Source organism: Salmo salar, chromosome ssa12 (genome assembly GCF_905237065.1).
Source record: "Salmo salar chromosome ssa12, Ssal_v3.1, whole genome shotgun sequence".
Classification (NCBI taxonomy): domain Eukaryota; kingdom Metazoa; phylum Chordata; class Actinopteri; order Salmoniformes; family Salmonidae; genus Salmo; species Salmo salar.
This window is the reverse complement of record NC_059453.1, coordinates 52,819,151-52,844,242: the sequence shown is the minus strand read 5'-3', so window position 1 is coordinate 52,844,242 and position 25,092 is coordinate 52,819,151. Positions and strand designations below refer to the sequence as shown.

Here is a 25,092-nt window from a genome sequence, read left to right as displayed (position 1 = left end):
TTCACGGTTGGGATGGTGTTCTTCAGCTTGCAAGCCTCCCCCTTTTTCCTCCAAACATAATGATGGTCATTATGGCCAAACAGTTCAGTTTTTGTTTCATCAGACCAGAGGACATTTCTCCAAAGAGTACGATCTTTGTCCCCATGTGCAGATGCAAATCGTAGTCTGGCTTTTTTATGGCGTATTTGGAGCAGTGGCTTCTTCCTTGCTGAGCGGCCTTTCAGGTTATGTCGATTTGGACTTGTTTTACTGTGGATATAGATACTTTTGTACCTGTTCCCTCCAGCATTTTCACAAGGTCCTTTGCTGTTGTTCTGGGATTGATTTGCACTTTTCACGCCAAAGTACATCTCTACAAGTCATCTCTAGGAGACAGGATGCGTGTTCTTCCTGAGTGGTATGACGCTGCGTGGTCCCATGGTGTTTATACTTGCGTACTGTTGTTTGTACAGATGAATGTGGTACCTTCAGGCATTTGGAAATTGCTCCCAAGGATGAACCAGACTTGAGGAGGTCTACGATAATTTTTCTGAGGTCTTGGCTGATTTCTTTTAAATTTTCCCATGATGTCAAGCAAAGAGGCACTGAGTTTGAAGATAGGCCTTGAAATACATCCACAGGTACACCTCCAATTGACTCAAATGATGTCAATTAGCCTATCAGAAGCTTCTAAAGCCATGACATAATTTTCTGGAATTTTCCAAGCTGTTTAATGGCACAGTCAACTTAGTGTATGTAACTTCTGACCCACTGGAATTGTGATACAGTGAATTATAAGTGAAATAATCTGTCTGTAAACAATTGTTGGAAAAATGACTTGTGTCATGCACAAAGTAGATATCATAACTGACTTGCCGAAACTATAGTTTGTAACAAGAAATTTGTGGAGTGGTTGAAAAACTAGTTTTAATGACTCCAACCTAAGTGTTTGTAAACTTCCGACTTCAACTGTAGCTACTGTATATTTCTTTGTGCAATGTCTGTGGCGAACAAAGGAATGAATGAACGAACATTTACAGTGTTAAAGTCGGAGGCTGAACTTACATCATTTAGAATGGTGAACGCTTCGGTCAGAGCGTCACCCAGCAGACCAATCCCTTTGGCGAACAGCTTGTCCAGATGTTCTCTGAAATGCTAACAGATAACACAGGAAGAGGCAAACATGCAGTATGAATTGATTATTAATCCAACAAGTTCCCTCTGATATGATCTACAAACATTTGTGTGTGTGTGTGTGTGTGTGTGTGTGTGTGTGTGTGTGTGTGTGTGTGTGTGTGTGTGTGTGTGTGTGTGTGTGTGTGTGTGTGTGTGTGTGTGTGTGTGTGTGTGTAAGTGTGTGTAAGTGTGTGAGAGAGAGGGGAACTTACAGCTTTATTATTTCTGTCTGCTCGTACCAGTGTACCGTTCAGACAAGGTTCCACATAGTGCATCTCCTGATTGTACTGTGAACACATATGGAGAGGGTTAGATATGAGTGGAATGATACATGAAGCTCACACACAGACACTCACTCACACACACACACACACACACACACACACACACACACACACACACACACACACACACACACACACACACACACACATACACACACACACACACATTGTGCAGGAAATTCTAGACATACCTATTCATTCATTGTCATTGTTTTAGATAAGAGGTTGACTAATCGTCATAAACACGGTTTAGAAAAACGAGCTGTAGAATCACCATATTTTACTCAAATAAACTGATAAGTTTAATCCCCCCCTCCCCACACACACACACACACACACACAGACACACACACACACAGACACACACACACACACACACACACACACACACACACACACACACACACACACACACACACACACACACACACACACACACACACACACACACACACACACACACACACACACAATCCAGGTCATTAATGAGACTGACGGCGATGATGTTGAAGAAGTCGTCGTCTCCCAGTGTGTCCAGTATAGAGGAGACCGTCTGTCTGGCGATGGTCAGTCTCAAGCCCTTCATACTGCCACTAACGTCCACCAGGATCACCACGTCTTTAGGAGACGTCGCTGCCTGGATGTACCTGAGCAGGGAAAGATGACAAACTAGTATCCACACACTAGCCCAAACATTGGTTCTATCTATCCATCAAATAAATGGGAGTATATTAAGTGTGTGGATAACTACACACAACACGTTACCCAACCTAGGACTGCAATGCAGCAAACACTGACTGGAATCAATTAATTGTAGCGGAGCCAAAGCAACACACAACAAATGGACAACGTACGCGACAGGGGTCAAGACTTGTCATACTGTACGCTGCACAAACGTCTTGATATGGACATCATACTGTAGGCTACAGAGCAAGAGAAGAAGCCGTGTTCTAATTGGCTAATGTGGACCTATTGTGAAAAAGCATACCACTTCCTGTTCCTGCAGTCGAAGGCGATGACCCCGTGTTCGTCTGGATGCCATTTGACCCCTACAACCATTAGGAGAAAGACACGTAGCTAGATACACAAAGCAGCATGTTTAAGTCATACAGAGTGTAAGGATGTGCCAGAGTCAACTATGGGCTGCACATTGCCTGTAGAAACGGGGGTTAAATAAGCAGGTTTGTCTCCGTTTCTTTCATTGCTACTCAATAAAAATTAGAAAGGAGAGTCGGGTCTAAGGATGTCAGATCCCTGAAGGGCACAGTGCTATGCTAGTATGTCCTACACTCTAAAGCAGGGGTTGGCAATTCCAGTCCTCGAAGGGCCTGATTGGTGTCACAGTTTTGTCCCAGCCCCAGTTAACACACCTGACTCCAATAATCGCCTAATCATGATCTTCAGTTTAGAATGCCATTTGATTAATCAGCTGTGTTGGCTAGGAATGGAGAAAAAGTGTGACACCAATCAAGCCCTCGAGGACTGGAGTTTTCCGCCGCAGCTCTAAAGTCTCATTCACATTACTGAGCAGTCTGGACGTCATTCATTTCAATGGGGATCGTCCGCAACGGAGTGGTATCGCAGCTCCCCCTTGCGGTTGAAGGCTCCTTTGCGAAACGGATGTCGCATGCTTCGAATTTTTCCTAACTTTGAGTTGCCAGAGAGGAAGAGGCGAAGCGAGAGGGATAACTGGGTCCATAATCCGTCTTAGTGAATAGTGAATACTATTTTAATAGTGATGTTAAATTGACTGTTGCCTCCCATTTTATTTTATTGTGATGGTAATGACTTTTGTTTTGTGATGATAATTGTTAGGTGGAGGTCACTAGCGACACTATCTTCAACTTAGCCTAGCTTTTAGCTAGCAAGCTGCTCTGTTAACTAGCTCGACTTGCTAGAAAGTTAGAGAAACAAGTTGAGGAAAAAGTAACTAAACAAAACGTTTAATAATTATCACCTGAAACAATATATTTCACCTGTCTTGACTGAAAAGGTCATATTTTACAATCCCCCCCCCAAAAAAATGCTATCTCTGACGAGAGACTAGGCACTCCTCCATCTCGCCTTGCGTTGTGAAACCCTATGCTCTCGGTCCACCAGCGGAACGAGATTGTGTGAAGATGACGTACGACGTAATGAAACACGTCATGATGCGTACACTACACTAGCCTGAACTAATGCAGGACATTATCCACAGACATCCACAGTGGTGAATGACTTTAAACGATATGACTGCAATGAGAAGGGGACACATTTCTGGATCACCACTTACGGGTCATCTTTGCGGCGTTACAGTAGGATATAGTACTGCAGTCAGCACTGTGGCTGTCTGGTGGTGCTGTAATGATCCAATATCTCTGACTGCCATTGCTCTGGACTGCTTTGTAGTATGCTGCTGCTGGACTCACGTATTCGGATTAATTTGCTATACGCATCCTCTCTGACGGTCTGTAAAATTACAACATTAGCAAAATCACCCTTTTAGTGATTCCATTTCATTTCCCCGCAGTTCGTACAGTGACTGCTCCCAGCACCTCCCCCACACACGCATACACTTAGAACACACACACACTTAGACACACACACAACTCACCGGGATACTGCCTAAAGAAGCCCTTGGCACTGCCAAAGTACTGCCATATCAGGGACGGGTCTTTTTCAAAGTTATCCACAAACACTTTATTCAAGGCCTCTGACCAATACACCCCATTCACTATGGCTGGATCTGAGAGAGAGAGACAGAGAGAGAGAGCGAGAGAGAGAGAGAGAGAGAGAGAGAGAGACAGACAGACAGACAGACAGACAGACAGACAGACAGACAGACAGACAGACAGACAGACAGACAGACAGACAGACAGACAGACAGACAGACAGACAGACAGACAGACAGACAGACAGACAGACAGACAGACAGACAGACAGACAGACAGACAGACAGAGAGAGAGAAAGAAAGAGAGACAGAAAGGAGAGGGGAGGGAGAGAGGGGAGAGAGACAGAGAGAGACCGAGTGAGCGAGATAATAACCAGGTAATAATGATCATCATCACCATTAACACTGAACACAGGTGTGCTGGACCATTAACCTTTGGCCCTTATTGACCCCGCTGGTGGAGGGACAATGAGGTTGACGAAATAATGTCCTCCCGTCCTTCTGCTGCATGGCCTCCACACACACACACACACACACACACACACACACACACACACACACACACACAGAGACACACGCACACGCACACGCACACACACACACACACACACACACACACACACACACACACACACACACACACACACACACACACACACACACACACACACAGCCAAAGCAGAGACTGATCCTGTCAGGGAGCCTCCCATTGTGCCAAGAACAAAGGGGGAGTGGGAAGTGCTGAGGAGGCCATTATATCCAGAGGAAAGAGGCCATTATATCCAGAGGAAAGAGGCCATTATATCCAGAGGAAAGAGGCCATTATATCCAGAGGAAAGAGGCCATTATATCCAGAGGAAAGAGGCCATTATATCCAGAGGAAAGAGGCCATTATATCCAGAGGAAAGAGGCCATTATATCCAGAGGAAAGAGGCCATTATATCCAGAGGAAAGAGGCCATTATATCCAGAGGAAAGAGTCCATTATATCCAGAGGAAAGAGTCCATTATATCCAGAGGAAAGTCGGCCAGGACTACACAGAGAGGCCACACACTGGGCTAGAAAATAAATAACAGCTGAACAGTCAGTCACTACAAGAGAGAAAGAAAAAAAACATCCCTTCCTCTCTCCTCTCGTCACTCACTCATGCTGTGACTGCTCTCTCTCTATCGTCAGGCCATTATGGATCCCCCACCCTCCAGTGATATCGACACGGCTAGAGCACTTCACCTTATTCTCACCATGCAGGGTCGGGGTCCATTCCATTGGAAATATGTGGCACGTTTCCGTTGTTTTAATTCAATATTTTGAATTTGACAATGAATTGACCACAAATCAGCTTCTCATTCAATTGAAAATATTTGTGTTTTCCCTGATGGGCAAATCTGTTCCCGCCATGCACCCACCCCTATCTCATCTCTTGTGGGCATGCCCCTACTTTTGCTGTGTCCATTTTTGCCCACAGTGGTGTCTGTGTCCCTACCTTTGTTGTAAATGTTGGTGGGCACCTGGACCACAATGAGGCTTAGATCTACCCATACACTTTATTTCCAGTGGCCTCTGTTGGGTGTTCGTGATGGTGTGTGTTGTTGAACTAACCTTTGCTGTGCACATCGGTGTGTGCTGTTGAACGTACCTTTGTTGTGCACGTCGGTGTGTGCTGTTGAACGTACCTTTGTTGTGCACGTCGGTGTGTGCTGTTGAACGTACCTTTGCTGTACACGTCGGTGTGTGCTGTTGAACGTACCTTTGCTGTGCACGTCGGTGTGTGCTGTTGAACGTACCTTTGTTGTACACGTCGGTGTGTGCTGTTGAACGTACCTTTGTTGTGCACGTCGGTGTGTGCTGTTGAACGTACCTTTGCTGTGCACGTCGGTGTGTGCTGTTGAACGTACCTTTGTTGTACACGTCGGTGTGTGCTGTTGAACGTACCTTTGTTGTACATGTTGGTGGGCACCTGCACCACACTGAGGCTGAGGTTGACTGACAGGTTGTTGAAGTGGTCGTTGGGTTCCAGAACGAACTCTCCTCCCAGCTCCACGTTGTTGCCCTCCTCATCCACCTCGTTGATCAGCACCGCGTTAAAATACTCATACTGAGGAGAGGGAAATAATCCAGACCGCAATGATAGAGGTAACATTGAGTTAGCATCAGCACCGCGTTGAAACACTCATACTTGGGAGGAATAGACAGTACACCAGTGGAGACTGCTGAGGGGAGGACGGCTCATAGTAACGGCTGGAGTCAATGGAACGGTGTCAGCCACGTGGACGGCAGGTAGCCTAGTGGTTAGAGTGTTGGACTAGTAACTGAACGGAGCGGACAAGGTAAAAATCTGTCGTCTGCCCCTGAACAAGGCAGTTAACCCAGTTTTCCTAGGCCGTCATTGAAAATAAGAATTTGTTCTTAACTGACTTGCCTAGTTAAATAAAGGTCAAATGAAATATGCTTGATTCCATTCCTGCCAATATTATGAGTCGTCCTCCCCTCAGCAGCCTCCACTGCAGTACGCATAGGGTTAACATCCACGTTGTCGATCAGCACTGTGTTGAAGTACTCATACTGGGGAGGAACAGATACAGTGCCTTTGGAAAGTATTCAGGCCCCTTTGATTTTTTCCACATTATATTGTGTTACAGCCTCATTCTAAAATGGGTTAAATATTTATTTTTCCTCAGTAATCTCCACACAATACCCCATAATGGCAAAGTGAAAACAGGTTTGATAGATCTGATAGAGCTCTAGAGTTCCTCTGTGGAGATGGGAGAAACTTCTAGAAGGACAACCATCTCTGCAGCACTCCACCAATCAGGCCTTTATGGTAGAGTGGCCAGACGGAAGCCGCTCCTCGGGTAAAAGGCACATGACAGCCCACTCAGAGTTTGCCAAACGGCACCTAAAGTCTCTCAGACCATGAGAAACAAGATTCTCTGGTCCGATGAAACCAAGATTGAACATCTCTGGAGAGACCTGAAAATAGCAGTGCAGCAACGCTCCCCATCCAACCTGACAGAGCTTGAGAGGATCTGCAGAGAGGAATGGAAGAAATTCCCCAAATACAGGTGTGCCAAGCTTGTAGCGTCATACCCAAGAAGACTCAAGGCTGTAATCGCTGCCAAAGGTGATTCCACAAAGTACTGAGTAAAGGGTCTGAATACTTATGTAAATGTGATATTTCAATTTGTTATTTGTAATAAATAAAAAAATAAAAAACGTTTTTTGCTTTGTCATTATGAGGTATTGTGTGTAGATTAATGAGGGAAAAAATGATTTAATCAATTTTAGAATAAGGCTGTAACGTAACAAAATGTGGAAAAAGTCAAGGAGTCTGCATACTTTCCGAATGCACTGTATATAGAGTTAAAATCCAATAATCAGACCAGTGCTGCATTGAAGTACTCACACTGACGAACGGAAACAGCAGAGAGTTAACATTCAACTCAACAACCAGTTTCAATAGCCTTGTAGCTATAAAGTCGTACTTTATTTCTCTTGACAACCCAGACCCTGATGAGAAAAACACAAAGTTGTTGCATAAACGGTACATCCTTTGTGATGAGGTCAAAATACAATAGAGGTGCGTTCAGACTGTGTATTTATACAGTAACTAGAGTCAAGTTCAGCACCTTCTCGGATAGGTTTCAAATGGAGTGGAGGGTACAGTGTAGCAGACTAGCAGCGGTGGTTAGCTCTGCTGCTCGGCACTCTGGACGATGGGGGTTAAGAGAACAATCAGACTTCTCTGAAGTGTAACTCTGCCGTGTGATTGGCCTGTCCTTCACAGGGGACCCGCTAAGAGGAGAGACTCGCTCATTCTTTCTAAGCAGCCCGGCTCTGGCTCTGGCTGTGGACTGACGGGCCCCCTGTTTGCCGGCGTGGTGCCGGGGGGAGGGATGGAGCAGGAGAGGGGGAGGTGTGATGGACTCCGTGGCGTACTCCGGGAAGGCCACGCCGGCATCACCATAAAGCAGGGCCTGACAGCTCATATCACGCCTGAGCACCCCTCTGACTGGCCGAGGCGGGAGGAAGGGAGGAGGAGGGAGGAGGGGAGGAGAGAAATGTGCACCCTCAGCAGAAGTGCTGTAGAGAACGAGGGCCGTTAACCATCAGGGTTATTACTGTAGTGCGGAGCAGGAGTAGAGCAGGGCCAGGCTGGGCAGGGGACACTGCGGCTCCACGCCCGAGACGCTCCACTGACTCTTCATGTAGGTTACTCTACACCACTGCATTGAGATTGGGCCTACACGCTTAGAAAAAGAGGCCCTATCTAGAACCTAAAAGGGATTCTTTGGTTGTACCCGTAGGAGAACCCTTTGAAGAATTGTTTCTCCACAGAGGGTTTCGACATGGAACCCAAAAGGGTTCTACTTTGAACCACAAAAGGATTCTACCTGGAACCATAAAGGGTTCTCCTGATTTCTAAGAGTGTACAGTACCAGGGCTGGCAGCATAGGCAGGCATTGGTGGGTCTAATCCCCTTTTCACATTAATACGCAACACTGATTTTTCACAATGTCCTTTCCAGTACAGTTCCACGCAGCAACTATGGATGGATACGTAACCGGGCCAGGCACAGTACAGCTTGGCATGGCTTGGCTTGCCTCAGTAGTGTATAAAGGGTTTAACTGGTCTAAACCCGGGCTGACTCGGCTCATGTGTTCCCTTCCTTAGTCGACCCCATCTTGGAGGTCAATGTATCGCCTATGAGAGTGTCTCAAGTCTCTTCAAGGAGACCCCGTGACCATTTGATCCTCAGACTGAAGGTAGGCAAGCCAGAATTACTGAGACTACTCTGCAATAGTAACAGACTTCCCACAACGTTTTCAAAAAATACTGTCTGTAGAAAAAGACTGTAGATTAATAAATGTAATGATTTATACAGGCCCATGTTCTAGTATTATTTCCCAGCTATAAGCAATCCCTCTGAGTACACTGTGGTTGAATCAACGTTGTTTGCACATCATTGCAATGAAGTTACGTTGAACCAACGTGGAATAGACTTGACTTGACGTCTGTGCCCAGTGGAATGTAACTTTGGTTCGATTTTTTTTTAAGTCTTAATGTAAAGCAAATATACTGTAGCCTATATGCAGCCTACTTTATCGAGTGGAAATTCAAACAGAAGAAAACGAGGCTACATAAAAACCAGCGATAAGGATATTAGATCATTCTATAACATCAAACTCTGTGACGCATCATTTTCATCAACCTATTGCCGTTTTCTGACACCATGCATTTTTCACGCACCATTTCCCGAATTCACTATTGTCTCGTTTTAAGAGGGTGTAGTGTTTTACATTGACCCGTGTTAGGCTATACAGGCAGGGTTTAAGGGCGTGCAGGTGACAACATGGTCTACCGCAAGGTGAACTCTCTCAACCACTGTATCCGCTCAGTAGCCCCTAGGCTATCGATAACAAAATAATAATGTATTTTTACTGTTGTGTCATTTTATGCTAGATGTCTCTCTGCAGTGTAGGTTTAATTGTTGAATAGGAGATACGTGTTTTGTAAGCAGTAGACGTTTATGAGGCTTTAAAATAGTCTGGCTACTTTTGCTGATAATAAATATACATCAGACCTTTTTTTGCAGTTCAAAGCAGGCTATGCTTTGAAGAAAAAAAATCTGGTTTAGCCTACTCTAGATCTTTTAGATCAACGATTAGCAATTCTGAAAATCTTTTACGACAGTCTTCTAGAGAGACGTGGAGCTGCGGTGTAGCCTACCCTAGATATTTACAATGAAGAATAGGGGTTAGGATTTTTACAATGAACATGCGGGCATGAAGTTGCCGCAAGTTCACTGTAAAATAAGTAGCCTGAATAGAGCCTAAAGGAAATAACGAAATACATGTTTTGACGTAATAATAACCACGTGAGAGATCGATGCACGTTATTCGGCAATAGGTTGTATCTCATAAAGCGTTAACAAAGGGATGAATTTGGTCACCATTTCAAATAATACCAAACAATGCTTATCTAAAATAGTAGCCCTGTTAAGTACGCACTAAAATATCAGCTAAACAATCAGTAACAGCCTTCAAAACGGTGAAAATGTGTTACAAAGCTTGTGTAAGCATGTGTAGCTTACTGTAAACGTGTAGGCCTATACTGTAAATGCAGCATATGTGTAGCCTACTGCAGAACTAAATATAACACCCATAAAAAAAACCAGGAAACCATTTTCTCAATGACAATATGCTATTAAATCATAAAACAATAAATAATGTTATGTACATACATATATCACCAGAGCAAGGAACATACATAATCATCTGGACACATTTAAACCGAGTGTTATCCCCAAACTGGAATAAGTGCAGAGTAATGAAAAAGAATAACATTGAAATATGGAGAAGGAAAAATGGTCCTATAATGGAAATAATGACCTTCTCGACCTTCTTCCAATACGTTCATATAATCACCAGCGAAACAAACCCTGCAAACCATGGGGTGATCACAAAGTATTCATAACGCAAATGCGTCTATTAACTGGGAAGTGTGGCGCCATTATTTTAAAGTGTTTTTGTTGCCCGAGTGAGTTTCTAATCTTCAGGAGGAAATGTGGAACAATTCACTGTGCATACGAGTTGCATTAATCTTTGTCTACTGGGAAGAGGGAGAAAGGGGGGGAGAGGGATAGAGAGACAGAGGGAGGGAGGCAGGGTCCTGTACATTCTCAGTGTTACAGAATGACTGCAATCCCACCGCATAGGAAGAGGAGGCTCACTGCGCCAAGGAAAAGGGAAAAAGAAGCCAGCGATAACAGCTGTAATGTCCTTTAAAGAGCACAATGGCCTGTGCTGAGCTGTACAATACACCTGCATGGGAAGTTGGAAACCACACCTGAACAGATGCCGCAGCACACACCATGGGGATATTACACTCTCTCAAATTCCATAAGTGCATGAGTATGTATGAATGTATATGAACATTTCCTGTATGAAGTGAACATATCCCAAAGACACGGCTGATTGTCGTAGCATGACATCCAATCATTTGTTTGTGCTGCATTACGTCTCATATCAGTGTACAATTTATATCACTGTGCTTCGTTAGAAGACAAAAGAAATAAACGTTCCTTGAGTGTGAAATTGCATTCTGGACTTGTCAAAAGAAGAAGTACCCCATTATTGCTAATGGTGCAGTTACAGAACATTCTGCTATAATATGAGTCCATTGTGGTTTGTCGGTGGGCGCTGAACTTGAATACACTTGGCTTGTTTTTTTCCCAACAGCAGTTTACTGGAACTGTCGCCCCTCCCTCTTCAACAGTGGTCAGTCACAGGCTTCTTATAAATGATGATTACGCCTTCAAATAATCAGTGAGTTATGACAGCCGCACTTTGGTATGGCGTCCTTCAACGTATGCAGTGTTTGCTGATTTAAAAAGGCATCGTTTATCATCACTGTGACAGGGTATTAATGCGGATGACTATCAATGCCAGCAGACACTGTACTGTCCTTAACCCCTTCTCTCACCTTGTTAAAAGTCGCACCGCCCCCCCTCCCATCCGTCTTACCTGCAGCTCTGGGTCCTCCTCGTGCTGTAGATGGGCCTCCTCTGCTGCCTCCACCAGCCGCTGAAGGAGGGAGAAAAGGGAGAGATAGGGGAGGGGAGGGGTGGCGACAAGGGGAGGAGCACAGAAGGGAAGCATAAGCACACCAGCACAACTCAAAGTCATCACCCATGACCAAGAGTTATTTGACACCCGACAATGTCACACCGTCTCAGTAGCTTCTAGTTCCAGCCAGCCTTCTGCAGGGAGACATTACATCTGCTGTAACAGAGGGCCAGAGAGCTGAGGGCTAAGGAATGGTGCTGACTGACTGCCTGCCTGGCTGCCTACCTGGCTGTTTGGAGCACAGAGACATAAGCCTGCTCTACAGTACTCCTCTTGCAGCTCTGGGAAGGGGACAGCCCAAGCCAGTCTCGGACATAAAGAAGGGACCAACATAATGTTTAGTCCAGTCTCCCTTCCATGTCTTGCACTATTCTATATATTTTCCCACATTTAGATATTTCTGAAAACTAATGGCTAGACAATTTGCTGTGTTGCATTACTTTTCACATCAGTGTCCGATTTACATTTATGCTTCGTGACACCTTAGAAGGCAAACCAACGTTCCTTGAGTGTGTAATTGCATCCAGGACTTGTCACAAGGTGAATTACCCCATTATTGCTAATGGCGCAGTTACAGTATATTGTGATATTATATGAGGCCATTGTGGTGTGTCAGTGGACGCTGACCATGGTGCTGAATTTACAGTTTTGTTTTTCCTAATAGCGGTTTAACCCGAAACTGTCGCCACTCCCTCGTCAACAACTTATGAATGATTATAGCGATATGTTGATGTTATTGAGTGATGCTCATGCTCTTTGGTCGATGGATACATTCTTAATCCACTTCAAACGATATTCCTGATTCTACCCTCCCAGGATAGGGTTTCTTCAACACAGTTATATCAATAACCTGCCTCAAACGAAAGACTCCCTTGCTGCTGGAAACAACGTGAAAATCGTAGCAATGGGCCTATATTCTGTAATATTGTTCTGTGATAAGATTTTCCCATTCACATAGGCTACTGTAGGCCTGGGTCTATATTTCTGCCTCGAAAGGCACCCACGGAAATACGTGCGTTCAGTGAGATGCTTGATTGGCATATGGCCCAGCGTAGAACCGGATCCCATAACACGCAAAAACCTTATTTAGCCTCCTTGAAATGTGCTTGCCTGCGTGAGAAAATGCCGGCTGAACACCACAGTCACAGTGGCGGTTCTAGGCCATTTCAACTGGGGGGGGGGGGCAAGCTGGGGCCAGTTGTACTGTTAGAGGGGCCAGTTACATTAGACGTTATTGTTGTCATATCGTTTTCTTCACTGCATTGCAGGCATTAGCAGGCATAATACCATGTTCATAATCATCATCGTTGCCACTGTCAAATAACGGATGTAAAAAAAGAACGATAGCGAAAATTAGTTATGTAAAAATTATTTCATACTCCACATTTAGGGGGTCCAAAATTGTTGTCACAGGGGCACTGCCCCCCCCCCCAAGAACCGCTAGTGCACAGTCATCGTTGCGGATGTGGAATAGGTCATTAATAACTGTCCTGCACATCAAAATAGCTGCAACGCAAACAGAAAATGGCGGCATTGCATGGCGTAAACACTTTTGTGACAGTTAAACTTAATTTATTTCATACCGTTGCGTTTCAATCTTAGATGGTGTCGTCAGCAATACAGACATAATGAAATAAATAGGAAACCTCAAGCCGCTGAATGTAAACAGATTTTTCTCCAGGGCTAGGCTATATTTTTTGTGTGCAAATGACAAGATGCCAACATATGCTATTGGGTGGTCTTTCAAACCATATCAAATTAGTCTTACTGCCTAAAGGCAATTTCAAAACAGGTAGCCTACCTCTTAAATCAAATATGCACGGCTCGCAAGGACTAGGTCAATATCATAAAGACAAATGACATCGTAATTGTTTAATTTTCATTTCGAATAGGCTACGCCACGACACTGGTATAATGTGTCGGTTAGTGACCATTGGAATTTCTCTAACTGGATATAACATCTCGACTGCTGCCACATTTTTTTTTCACATTATAAAAAATATATTTCTATCATTTTCATCCGACGAATATAGGCCTCCTATACATTTTAAATGGGCCTAGGCAATTTAGTAGCCTGGGCTACGTTCAAATAATGAATTTGTTTACACAGAAAGCATTAGTCCAATTTGCAGCACTGTAACACATAGATTGAAATTCTGCCTAATAAAATAGGCCTAGAGAATGATAAAGGCAATGGGCACACTATGTAGAATTACAACCATGCAAGTAATACAGCCCGGCGCGGGGAAATCTGGCTGTTAGAGATAAACGCTATCATCTCACACCACTCAACTGGGGTTAACTATTAAAATAGGCTACTTGCACCTCTCCTCTCAAGCCCAATATACATTTCCAACGGCTATATATCTGTCTCTGGAGAATGTCTTGTAGTAAATAGCATACCGCCGCTGGATAAAATGCAACACTAGTGTAATTTAAACCCGTGTTATGAATAGAAATACCCACAAAGCAGAAAGTGTGAGGGGGAAAAACGAAAAATAAATTTCTGACCACTGAAATATGCTTACAACTGGTTATAACAGCTTCATGATCATGGATAGGCCTGTAACGAAAAAAATGCCAACGATGCAAAACGTGATAATAATCAGAATAATAATAACAAGACATCTAGATAATCTGTTGATCATATTATGTAGCCTAAATCTAGATATTTTCTTAACCTGCTTGCGGTGCATGTCTGCAGCCGAGGCTGAGAATAAGAGAAAGTTTGATATTATTCTGAATTATTTTTAAGTCTCCTACTCTCAGTAGTCTACATTGGGCCTACTTCCGGAAAACACCGCATAGAGCACGTGGATGGTAGATAAAAGAACAGATATGCGACAGTACATACCCGCATGGCCTCCTTTTTCATCCGGAACATTTCCTCCATCTTCTTTGCTAGAGTTTTGACCACTTTCATGCCATCAATTTCTTCCACTCGGACGGACTTTTCAAATTCTTTATATTTCTGTAAATGACAGAGAGAAAAAAAATACATGTTTTAACTCGCTAATATTTTGATACTGAACGAATAATCGTCTTATATTTGTGCACAGTTTACATACTACTATTACAAACGGAGGATTCTAGGCTATGTCATTTATTTCACTGATAGATGTGAACAAAATGTGAACATGTTACAATAAATCAAGTGGTAAGCCTAGTGGTAAGAGCGTTGGGCCAGTAACCGAAAGGTTGCAATATCGAGTCCCCGAGCTGACAAGGTACACATCTGTCGTTCTGCCCCTGAACAAGGCAGTTGTTCCTAGGCCGTCATTGAAAATAAGAATTTGTTCTTAACTGACTTGCCTAGTTAGATAAAGGTACAATTAAGGGTGTCAATGGTAAAACGGTTCAGTGTGTGAGAATCACAAGTACATTTAGAACATACTGTACATTTCATGTCAATGGGTTTTATTGGGGGGGGGGCGGCAACGTGAGCTGAGCCTTTGAGCTATCTGCTGTTCCGTGCACACACACACACACAAACAAACACACACTTCACATCTGATGAAGAAAAAGCCTTCCCACTGGGCACAAACCGGTTTAAGGAACGTTGTTTCCACATCATTTCAATGAAATTACATTAAACCAACGTGGAATAGACGTTGAATTGACGTCTGTGTCCAGTGGGGTCCCACCTCTCAGAGAGTGGCTTGCAAGACCCAGTCTCAGATGATTGGCTGATAAGATGTATCCTGTTTCATTGAATTGATTGATAGGTTATCTTGTCTCAGTAATTGGTTGACAAGCTGTGGCTCTGGCTCTGATTGGCTGCTGGGTGGCCTGGGAGTGAAGGCCATGCACGGTTGGAGGGTAATTGAAATGAAGTCAAAGCACAGGAGAAAGATAATAACATGTCAGGCTTGGGAGGTTCTGGATAATGAACTAGACTTCACACAATGCTGAGTCTGCAGGATACACTGCACCTGCACTGGGACAGAACAAAGCCCAACAGAACACACAAAGAGAATTGAGCAGAACATTTAAAAAAGGTACACACACAAAATAATAATCACAGTATAACCTGCACGTCTCTCACGTCCCTCACACACACACACACACACACACACACACACACACACACACACACACACACACACACACACACACACACACACACACACACACACACACACACACACACACACACACACACACACACACACATATATATACATACCAAAGATTCACATTCAAAGAAAGAAACACAATACACACACACACAAATCCCAGTACATGAGGCAACAAATTACCCAGGGAAAGGAAGAGTGTGTGCAGGCAGTGGAGCAAAACAGTTCATTTCACGCCTGTCCTCCCTGTCTCAGCCCCCCCCCCCCAGTCATCAGGGAGAGGTTAAACCTCATCCATCAATAGAACTGAGTATGATTATTGATTAAGGTAATGACTGATGTGTAGATGAGGCCTGAATGAACCCAAGCCTGAGGAGTCAACACACACACGCACACACACGCACCACAGTGTCTCCATTCTGTGTCTATAGTCCTGTTCTGTTGCCCATACAGCAGCTCAGCCCTGTGTGGAAAAATGCTAATACCCCATAAAGCACCCAATGATCATCCTTAATGATCAGCCCTTACCATCGAGACATTTCTCTCTCTCTCCACCTCCCTCACTGGCTGCTAAGAGAGGAAGAGGCCTGCTGATTGGATGTAAGGTGTTCTGAACCAGTCACGCTTCCGTGAACCAGAACATGAGGAAAGTGCTTACATACGCAGATCGGGGAAACAACTGCCCGGGGACATTTGACTTCAGAGTGTTCTGTTCTCACACAAGTCAACAGAGAAACAGCTGTGGATGTTACGCAGTTAAAATAGTAGGGAAATGTTGGGTGTATTTTTTATTGATTTTTTTTTATCTCGGAAGCACACGCTCATCCAACACACGCACGCACACACACACACACACACACACACACACACACACACACACACACACACACACACACACACACACACACACACACACACACACACACACACACACACACACACACACACACAGACACAGACACACACACCGCCCGTATCTTGCTACAGAAGTGTGTACATTGCTAGCGCTAGCCGAGTTAATGGTAATAGAATTGCAGCAGCAGCCTGGTGCTGAGCTGAGCTCCTCCTTATCACACACATGCAGTGAGGCTGATGAACGGAGTTGGATGGGGATATTTATCTCCTCGCATTTATCGCCACTGAGTTCACACACAATCACACACAATCACACAACATATCACACCAGCAGCATACAGTAAGCACTGTGTGAATGTAACAGATCAGGGTCGTATCAACGAGAAACCAAAATGGAAGAAAACGGACTGAAACAGGGAGGCACTACCTGATCTTGTCCAATAAGATAACTGTCATTTCCATTGCAAAACGTTTTCCATTGCAAAACTGTTTGCTACGGTTTATTACGGTGTGCAATAATGAATACGACCCATGTTTTCGTCTCTCTCCTGTCATCCACTATTTCTGGCTTCAATCCAACTCCTTTTTAAACCCCTGCAGGTCTGGAATAATAGAATTACAACTCATTTCACTGTTTAATTAATAGCGCAATTGATAGTAATTGAGCATAAAAATCCGTAGGAATAAAATGATTATCTACATCCAGGTGTATGCACATAGGGCAGAGTTCCAATTCCATCTGTCTGTGTACTTAACTCAGACTTTCTGATAAAGTGTACTCATTAATGCCCAGTTCTAATCCTGTGTGTATATTACAGTATTCAGTGCCTTCAGAAAGTATTCACATCTCTTTACTTTTCCCACATTTTGTTGTGTTACAGCCTGAATTTAAAATAGATTCAATTGAGATTTTGTGTCACACAATACACTATATTGTCAAAGTGGAATTTTGTTTGTAGAAAAATGTAGAAATGAATAAAAAAGTGTAAAGCTGAAATCTCTTGAGTGAATAAGTATTCAACACCTTTGTTATGGCAAGTCTAAATAAGTACAGGAGTAAAAAAGGGCTTAACAAGTCACATGGACTCCTTCCATGTTCAATAATAGTAGTTAATATGATTTTTCAATAACTACCCCGTCTCTGTACCACATACAATTATCTGTAAGATCCCTCAATCGAGTAGTGAATTTCAAGCACAAATTCAATCACAAAGACCAGCGAGGTTTTTCAAAGCCTCGCAAAGAAGGTCACCAATTGGTAGATGTGTAAAAAAAAAAAACATGCAGATGCTGAATATCCCTTCAAACACGGTGAAGTTTTTAATTAGGCATTGGATGGTGTTTCGATACACCCAGTCACTACAAAGATACAGCAGTCCTTCCGAACTCAGCTGCAGGAGAGGAATGACACTGTTCAGGGATTTCACCAGTGGCGGCTCGCCCATTAGGGCGTTAGGGGCGGTGCCCCACTTGTGATTGGTAAAAAAAAAGAAGTTTAAAACTTGTGATTAGTCAAAATAAATACACAATATTTTCATACAAAAATGTAGATTATATAATTAATGCATTATGTTTTAAATTCTCATAAAAGTGTGGTAAATGTGTACATTTTCCTGTTTCAAAAATATATTGCTCAAAACAAGCTGTGTGCGTACAGGCCGTGCGAACATTGCTTGGATTGTGTTGCCAGCTATTTGCTATGAAGGGGAACTGCCCCAATGAAATCGCAGGATTTCATATCGCAGGATTTCATAGCATGAATTATAGCAGCACCAAATAAATGGACCGTCCTGGGGCGCTCAAATGTGCATTCAGTCAGATCTTCTGGGTCTGCTCTAGTCTCCTCCCACTGAGTCTCTCACGCCAGATGACTTACTTCCGCACCTGACTAGATCTGCTCTATCAGGTACAAGTTGTAATTCACTTGTAAATAAATAATCCTAACAGTCATGGGAGCCTGGGACCTGATAAACTGGACAACTACATCCAGCAAGAGTGGAAGGATAGAGGGATATACTAGCTAGAACCTTCTCATTGCAGATCTGGTGGGACAAAAAAGCACAACCAATTGTATTGTTTCCCCCCCGATGTTGTTTGTCAGGTTCTACTGTAGGTGACAGGACGACATGTGTGGACTAAAACAGCATAAAACCGGTGTATTACAAAGCATGACCAAATTAATTAGCCAGCTACAGTAATTTTGAGAAACATTGAGAAATAGTTTGGTCAATTTTGGGGGTAAAATTAATCAGTTATCTACCTTTATTAAGCAGCTAGCTAGCTATAGGTAGCTATTAGCTTGCTTGTTAGCTCCCATGCCAATTTCAAGTCTTTCTAAACTCATATCTGACTAACTCGGAAATATGAAGTTATTTCAGAGGGAACGTTAACTGGCTAGCGCATCATGCTTTGTGACATTATGTTAGCTATCTATCCCCTTTTAGATCATGTGTTTTCACTTATTGCATCTGCGTTCTTATTGCGTTTTCCCTGGTGCACTCGTTCATTCGTGAACTGGCTGCTCTAATCTGTTCAAAACAGTGGCAGCATGTGCAGCAGCGGTCATTGGGTTTTTGATATGCAAAAGTGAAAGAGGTGTACTTGTGCTGTTGTTCAAATGCTCAGATTGCTTCATATATCTTCTCAAAGAAACTACCGGTAGTTGAAAAACTTGGCATCATATTACTGTCATGCTGCTTGGTCGACAACTCCAACCATCTGGCGCCCTGGGTATTCAGCCAATCCATTTTAAAACAGTTAGAGTTTAATAGTTGTGATTTGAGAAAACTGAGGATGGATCAACAACATTGTAGTTACTCCACAATACTAACCTAAATTACAGAATGAAAAGAAGGAAGCCTGTACAGAATACAAATATTCCAAAACATGCATCCTTTTTGCAACAAGGCACTTAAGTCAAGGGGTATGAATACTTTCTGAAGGCGCTGTACATAGAGCTCAGACGTCATAATGCCCATAACACTGACCACATTGCCAAGAGAACACACATGCTTTTCTTTTACCATAACCTATCAACATTGCAAACGAACAAACAATAGATTGCCAATGGAAACTCCATGGAACACATCTTATTGTTAAAAGAGTTTGCCCTTCCTGAAGTGCTGTGAGACACACACAGGCCCAGCCAGAGCTCTGGGTCCTGCAAAATTCTGGTTCATTTTCGAAGATTCACAGATTTTCCAGAAATCCTGGTTGGAAGATTCCCAATTTCCTGCTTATTTCCTTTAATCTTCCAATTGAGATTCCTGAAAAACTGGGAATTTTGGGAAAGCTACTGGAAACTTTCAACACTATCCAGCATGCATTGCCTCCACTTGGATGACAGGTGCTGTAGTGTACACAACAGTACCTCTTTTCACACTGGAGAGCCCACATCTGCCCCCAAGTGGTCATTTACTTTGACTTAGGGGGTTTTCTGCAAACCCATCTCTCTTTATCTCTCTCTCTTGTTCCCTGTATCTCCTCCCCCCTCGCTCTCTGAACCCCACCTATCGCCTCCAAACCCATCTCTCTTTATCTCTCTCTCTCGTTCCCTCTATCGCCTCCCCCCTCTCTCTCTGAACCCCACCTATTGACTCCAACCCATCCCAGCCTATCCCACTCCACACACTTGTATTAAATGTGTCTCCTTGTCCCATTCATATCCTGGGGTTGAAACTCTTGACTCCAGAGAGTGAACTGGAAATGAGATTAGAGAAGAAACAGTGCTGTGGTTAATGGGCCATGTCCAGTACACACACACACACACACACACACACACACACACACACACACACACACACACACACACACACACACACACACACACACACACACACACACACACACACACACACACACACACACACACACACACACACACACACACACACACGGGCCTTTGTAAAACACACCTGAGTCCTTTCTGACCCAACATCCATATTTAACTGGGACACAGAATTGTATCAGCAGCCATTAAAGGAGAATGCAGCATTACAGCGTACAGTGTGTGTGTGTGTGTGTGTGTGTGTGTGTGTGTGTGTGTGTGTGTGTGTGTGTGTGTGTGTGTGTGTGTGTGTGTGTGTGTGTGTGTCTAACGTGAAAATGTGTGTGTGCGTGGGCAGGAATGAGTATAAGGAAGATTGTGGGAAGAAAGAGATACCTTCTGCAGCAGCTGGGATCCAGAGTATTTTGCAGAAATTGATTTAATTTCTCCACCAAACGCTGAGGCCCATAACTTCACCCTGGAAGCGAACAGAACATTTCTATATTGTGATATTTTGGTATTTTAACAGGTGAAAATAGCTGACTTGGTGAGATTACACACATTATGTCAGTAAGACATTTCAAAACAAATCTCTACGCATGAAATCATCCATCCATGGATATCTAGATAAAATCATCGATCCATGGATATCTAGATAAAATCATCGATCCATGGATATCTAGATAAAATCATAGATCCATGGATATCTAGATAAAATCATCGATCCATGGATATCTAGATAAAATCATAGATCCATGGATATCTAGATAAAATCATAGATCCATGGATATCTAGATAAAATCATAGATCCATGGATATCTAGATAAAATCATAGATCCATGGATATCTATTGTCTGTGTGTCCTATGGCTGAGGATAAACTATGTTCTCGAAGATACTGTTCTTGAAAACCCACAAAACCACAAGACCCTCATATAAGAAATAAATTGTTGAAGTGAGTTGAGTTTGAGCTGAGAGGACTGAGTCCATCAACAATATGGCAAATACTCTACATTGCAGATAAGTACTTCAGTCAATGTAGCTGTTTATGAATGTTTATTTGGTGCTTATTGACGTGCTATAAACTGATGATTTATGTAGAGAACGTTGATGCAAAATGTTGCCTAAGTCTTCCCAAGTAGCCTTTAGATTGTTTCAGAGTGTGTTGTCTCAATGCAGTCAGGGTTAACCTGGAAAATGAAAATGGCAAGTGCAGTATTTTGTATAGCAGTTATTTTAGACATATGTGTATCAAAGACAACAATCTGTTTAAAATAAAGACCTCTGTAGGCTACATTTAAATGGTGTGTACGTGTCATTGATGTATTATCCATGTGTTGATTTTACGCTATTATTTTTACTATGCCAGATATTATAGGGTAAAGAATACGCCCATTTTCTAAACGTATATTTTAGACACCAACACTAATAAATAATTTACAACAACATACATTATTATTATTATTATTATGATGCTTGTTGTTGTTACATTGTTATAACATGCTGCTTGTTTACGTTTCTTTATATAACAAGTCCACTACTTACACACTTCAGGTAATCTAGCAGCTGAAAAACTCAACCATATATGCAGATGTGTGACTTACTGAGTACCTGAAAGGTTCGTAAAATATGAATATGAAACCTTCCACTCACACTGAGAGAGGAATCCCTGGCTGGGACCCCATCACCTCTACCACCGTGCCCAGCGTAATCCAGAACAGAAGGAAGCTGGCGCAGCACACGTGTGAAAAGAGGATCCTCCAATTCCACAGCATCTTCACGAGTCTTCCCGACAACCGAACACTGTACAATGGCACGCGCAAGCTCTTCTCTTTCAAGTCCCGAAAACGCACTCAGCGCGAAAAGCAGCACATACAGACCCGGCAGCACATTCGTGCCGCCTCCCTCGCGCCAGTCCCGCGTCCAATGTGCCAGTTGTCACTCCTGAAGGGACCCGCGTGCTGAAGGAGATGGTTGAACTATGAACATCCGTACAGGGAGGGACAGCGAGAGACTCAAGTCAAGCCTCCATGTCTGGAAAACGTTACAATTGCTGTTATCGTCTCTGAAGCAAATTACGATATTCTCTCGTGGGGATTTTCCCAGACTTGCGGAGCTCAATCTAAAAACCACCTCAGCTGCTATCACAGGGAACACTGGGGGAGTAAGACGAGGTGTTGCAGGTAGAGCAAAGAGAGCGAAGCAGGGCGCGAGAGAGCATGAGCGAAAAGGACCAATATGTGTGTGGGTAACCTAGCCACATCACTTGCTTGTAAGAACCCCGGAAAGAAGGTGAAAAGGTACAACACGAAACTTTCACACGGGAGCGCGCGCGTGCATCACAGGGGGATTCAACGGGTTCATTCAAGGCAGTGCAGCGTGACGGATCGACACGCGCGCTTCGAGGAGGGACCACCGTACCGAGAACATTACCGCAGAAACAAAATCCATTCCTATGGCGCATACGTTCTGAATAAGCATGAGAGTTCTCGGCCTAGATAGCAGTTTCTTCCTACAGTCTTCCAGATGTGAATTTGACTCAAAATAGCTTTGACCTGCTTTTTGCTTCCTGCAGTGTTTTAGACGTTACTTTGTTGTTTGAGGCAGATTGCGCCGCCTGGGCTACCGCTCGTTGTCTTTCAAGTCGGTAGTGGATGAAACGATAGAACTATGCAATATGCACACCTTCCATTAAATCGACATGACTGATTACGCGTTTATTAGGCTAATCAAAGATCGATGTGTATGTCAAGACATTGATAAAGTGGCCTAGTGTTATTCCGCTCTTACTTAGGCCTACTGCGCAAGCTCCACATTTGAAGCGATTTTTCATGACATTTTTTTTTCATGACAAGTTGTGATTACTTACAGATAACCAAAGAGACTCAGCATTAAGTGCATGTTTTAGGTGGGCTATAGCCACAATACCATACACTGCAGTGCATAGGCCTACGTGAATTCCCATTACAAATTGTTTCAGTGTGCAAGACATAATGCATATTAGAGTTAGTGTTGGGAGTGGGCTAGCCCATAATATGGAAGATACAGGCCTATTAGCCCATGTTTTTGAACTGGTCAATTACCATACTGTCCTCTATGAGGATGCTCTCTTCGGTCACATTGTCCGACACTGCTTTTAAAACTAAATTTGCGCTCACAGTTATGTCATTGGTCACTTTGTGTATCAAACAGAACCCTCTCCTTTCTAAAGTACTCGAGCGGTCCTGTTTCTAAACGTGATAATGATGTCAAGGTGGATGGATTTCCCGCCACGCATGCAGCGTTTCGGCGCTAGGCCATTATTAGCTTGGTAATTACGTCGTACATCAAAGGCGCGAGGAGCCTCTGCCAGGCTGGGAACGTGCAGATAAGGCTCATGATGATGGACATTATCAACCGCTACCGCACGCGGTCACAGCCTCTCCTCTGTCGGAGCCGCAATCACATCGCGAGCGAGGAGGGTCGCTGCTTTTAATTAACTATCGACTTCAAATAAAAAGTTTGCTCCGCATTCCGCGACACTTTATACGAGTTGCACTCAAGACCCGGCGCCACATAGGCCTATTCAGTGCGAGGGATTTTGTTCCAATAAACTCAACTATTGGCAACAGATAGGGTAGATATGGCCGGTTAAACTCGTATAAGAAGACGGCATTGAATAGCTCTCTTTATTTATTCCCCCTATATTATAGTTGAAGAATGTAGAGTACCGTAAGCCCATGTAGAAACAGCCTCATTAATGAGCCGCCGTCAGCAAGAGAACTGTCCATGGGTCTGATTTCAGTGTGGGTGCAGGAGGCGCTGTCCAAGGTGCTGATTTCAGTGTAGTTGCAGGAGGCGCTGTCCAAGGTGCTGATTTTCGCGCATGTCATTGCAAAGCGAGACATTTTATAAGGCTCAGGAAGTATTTCTACCACACAGCCAGTCGTGTCCAATTGTGAATAGTCTTGTACCCTATATTTATGCTTCCTAAATGGCACCATATTCCCTATATAGTGCACTGCTTTTGACCAGAGCCCTATGGGATCCTGGTCAAAACTAGTGCACGATAGGGAATAGGGACGCAGCCTATATCCCTATGTTTGTTTCTTTCTTGCAAACCAACTCTAACCATCCAGTCACAGTCAAATACCCTTTATTGAAGGGTAGCCTACTTTATTAAAGTCATGTCTATCTTCTTACAATGAGGATTGTTCTGACAACCATAGCCACAGGAGGTAAGGGTGCTGACGGTGCTGCAGCACCCCCTGAAAAATGTGAATTAAAAAATAAATAATTCTTAATCTCAACAAGCTCTCACAGCCTCACTGCAGAATTAGACGTTCATCCAAGTTCACCAAAAGACACATTTCTAAGTGTTTTTGTTGCTCCTGCTGCTCTATATCATTCCATTTCTCCAAACGTCACATTTCGAAGTTAAGGGTTAAGTTTAGGCATTGATTCCAAATGGTGAAGGTAAGGGTTAAGGTTGGGATAGGGTTCAAACTAATTCTGATCCGGAGTCATGGGATTACGACCATCCACCACCCAGTCCACAACGCCCCAGCAAAACACAAGCCTACTTGGTTGTAATAGTGCTCACTGTTGCCCCTAGTGGCCGATATTGAAGTAATTTCTCGACGTGGATAAACATCCCATTTCGACATCAATCTTGAACATTCTCCCTGCTTCATCTAAATTC

General features: G+C 43.5%; 1 protein-coding gene across 2 annotated transcripts in view; it reads right to left on the bottom strand.

Moving 5' to 3' along the window:
* The window catches only part of LOC106565153 (voltage-dependent calcium channel subunit alpha-2/delta-3), a 61,765-nt gene extending 39,011 nt beyond the window's left edge, over window positions 1-22,754 (bottom strand). Inside the window, exons 1-10 of one of the 2 annotated variants that reach the window (XM_045692012.1) lie at window positions 22,065-22,754; window positions 20,809-20,890; window positions 14,570-14,686; window positions 11,614-11,673; window positions 6,023-6,185; window positions 4,033-4,164; window positions 2,428-2,488; window positions 1,936-2,086; window positions 1,368-1,442; window positions 1,045-1,134 (exon numbers count right to left, since the gene is read on the bottom strand). In XM_045692012.1, coding sequence (XP_045547968.1) covers window positions 1,045-1,134; window positions 1,368-1,442; window positions 1,936-2,086; window positions 2,428-2,488; window positions 4,033-4,164; window positions 6,023-6,185; window positions 11,614-11,673; window positions 14,570-14,686; window positions 20,809-20,890; window positions 22,065-22,186 — 1,053 coding nt within the window. In that variant the 5' untranslated portion in view covers window positions 22,187-22,754. The remainder of the gene's footprint in view (window positions 1-1,044; window positions 1,135-1,367; window positions 1,443-1,935; window positions 2,087-2,427; window positions 2,489-4,032; window positions 4,165-6,022; window positions 6,186-11,613; window positions 11,674-14,569; window positions 14,687-20,808; window positions 20,891-22,064) is intronic. The other variant, XM_014131951.2, reaches the window with a different exon arrangement.
* Between the last annotated feature and the right edge of the window lie 2,338 nt (window positions 22,755-25,092).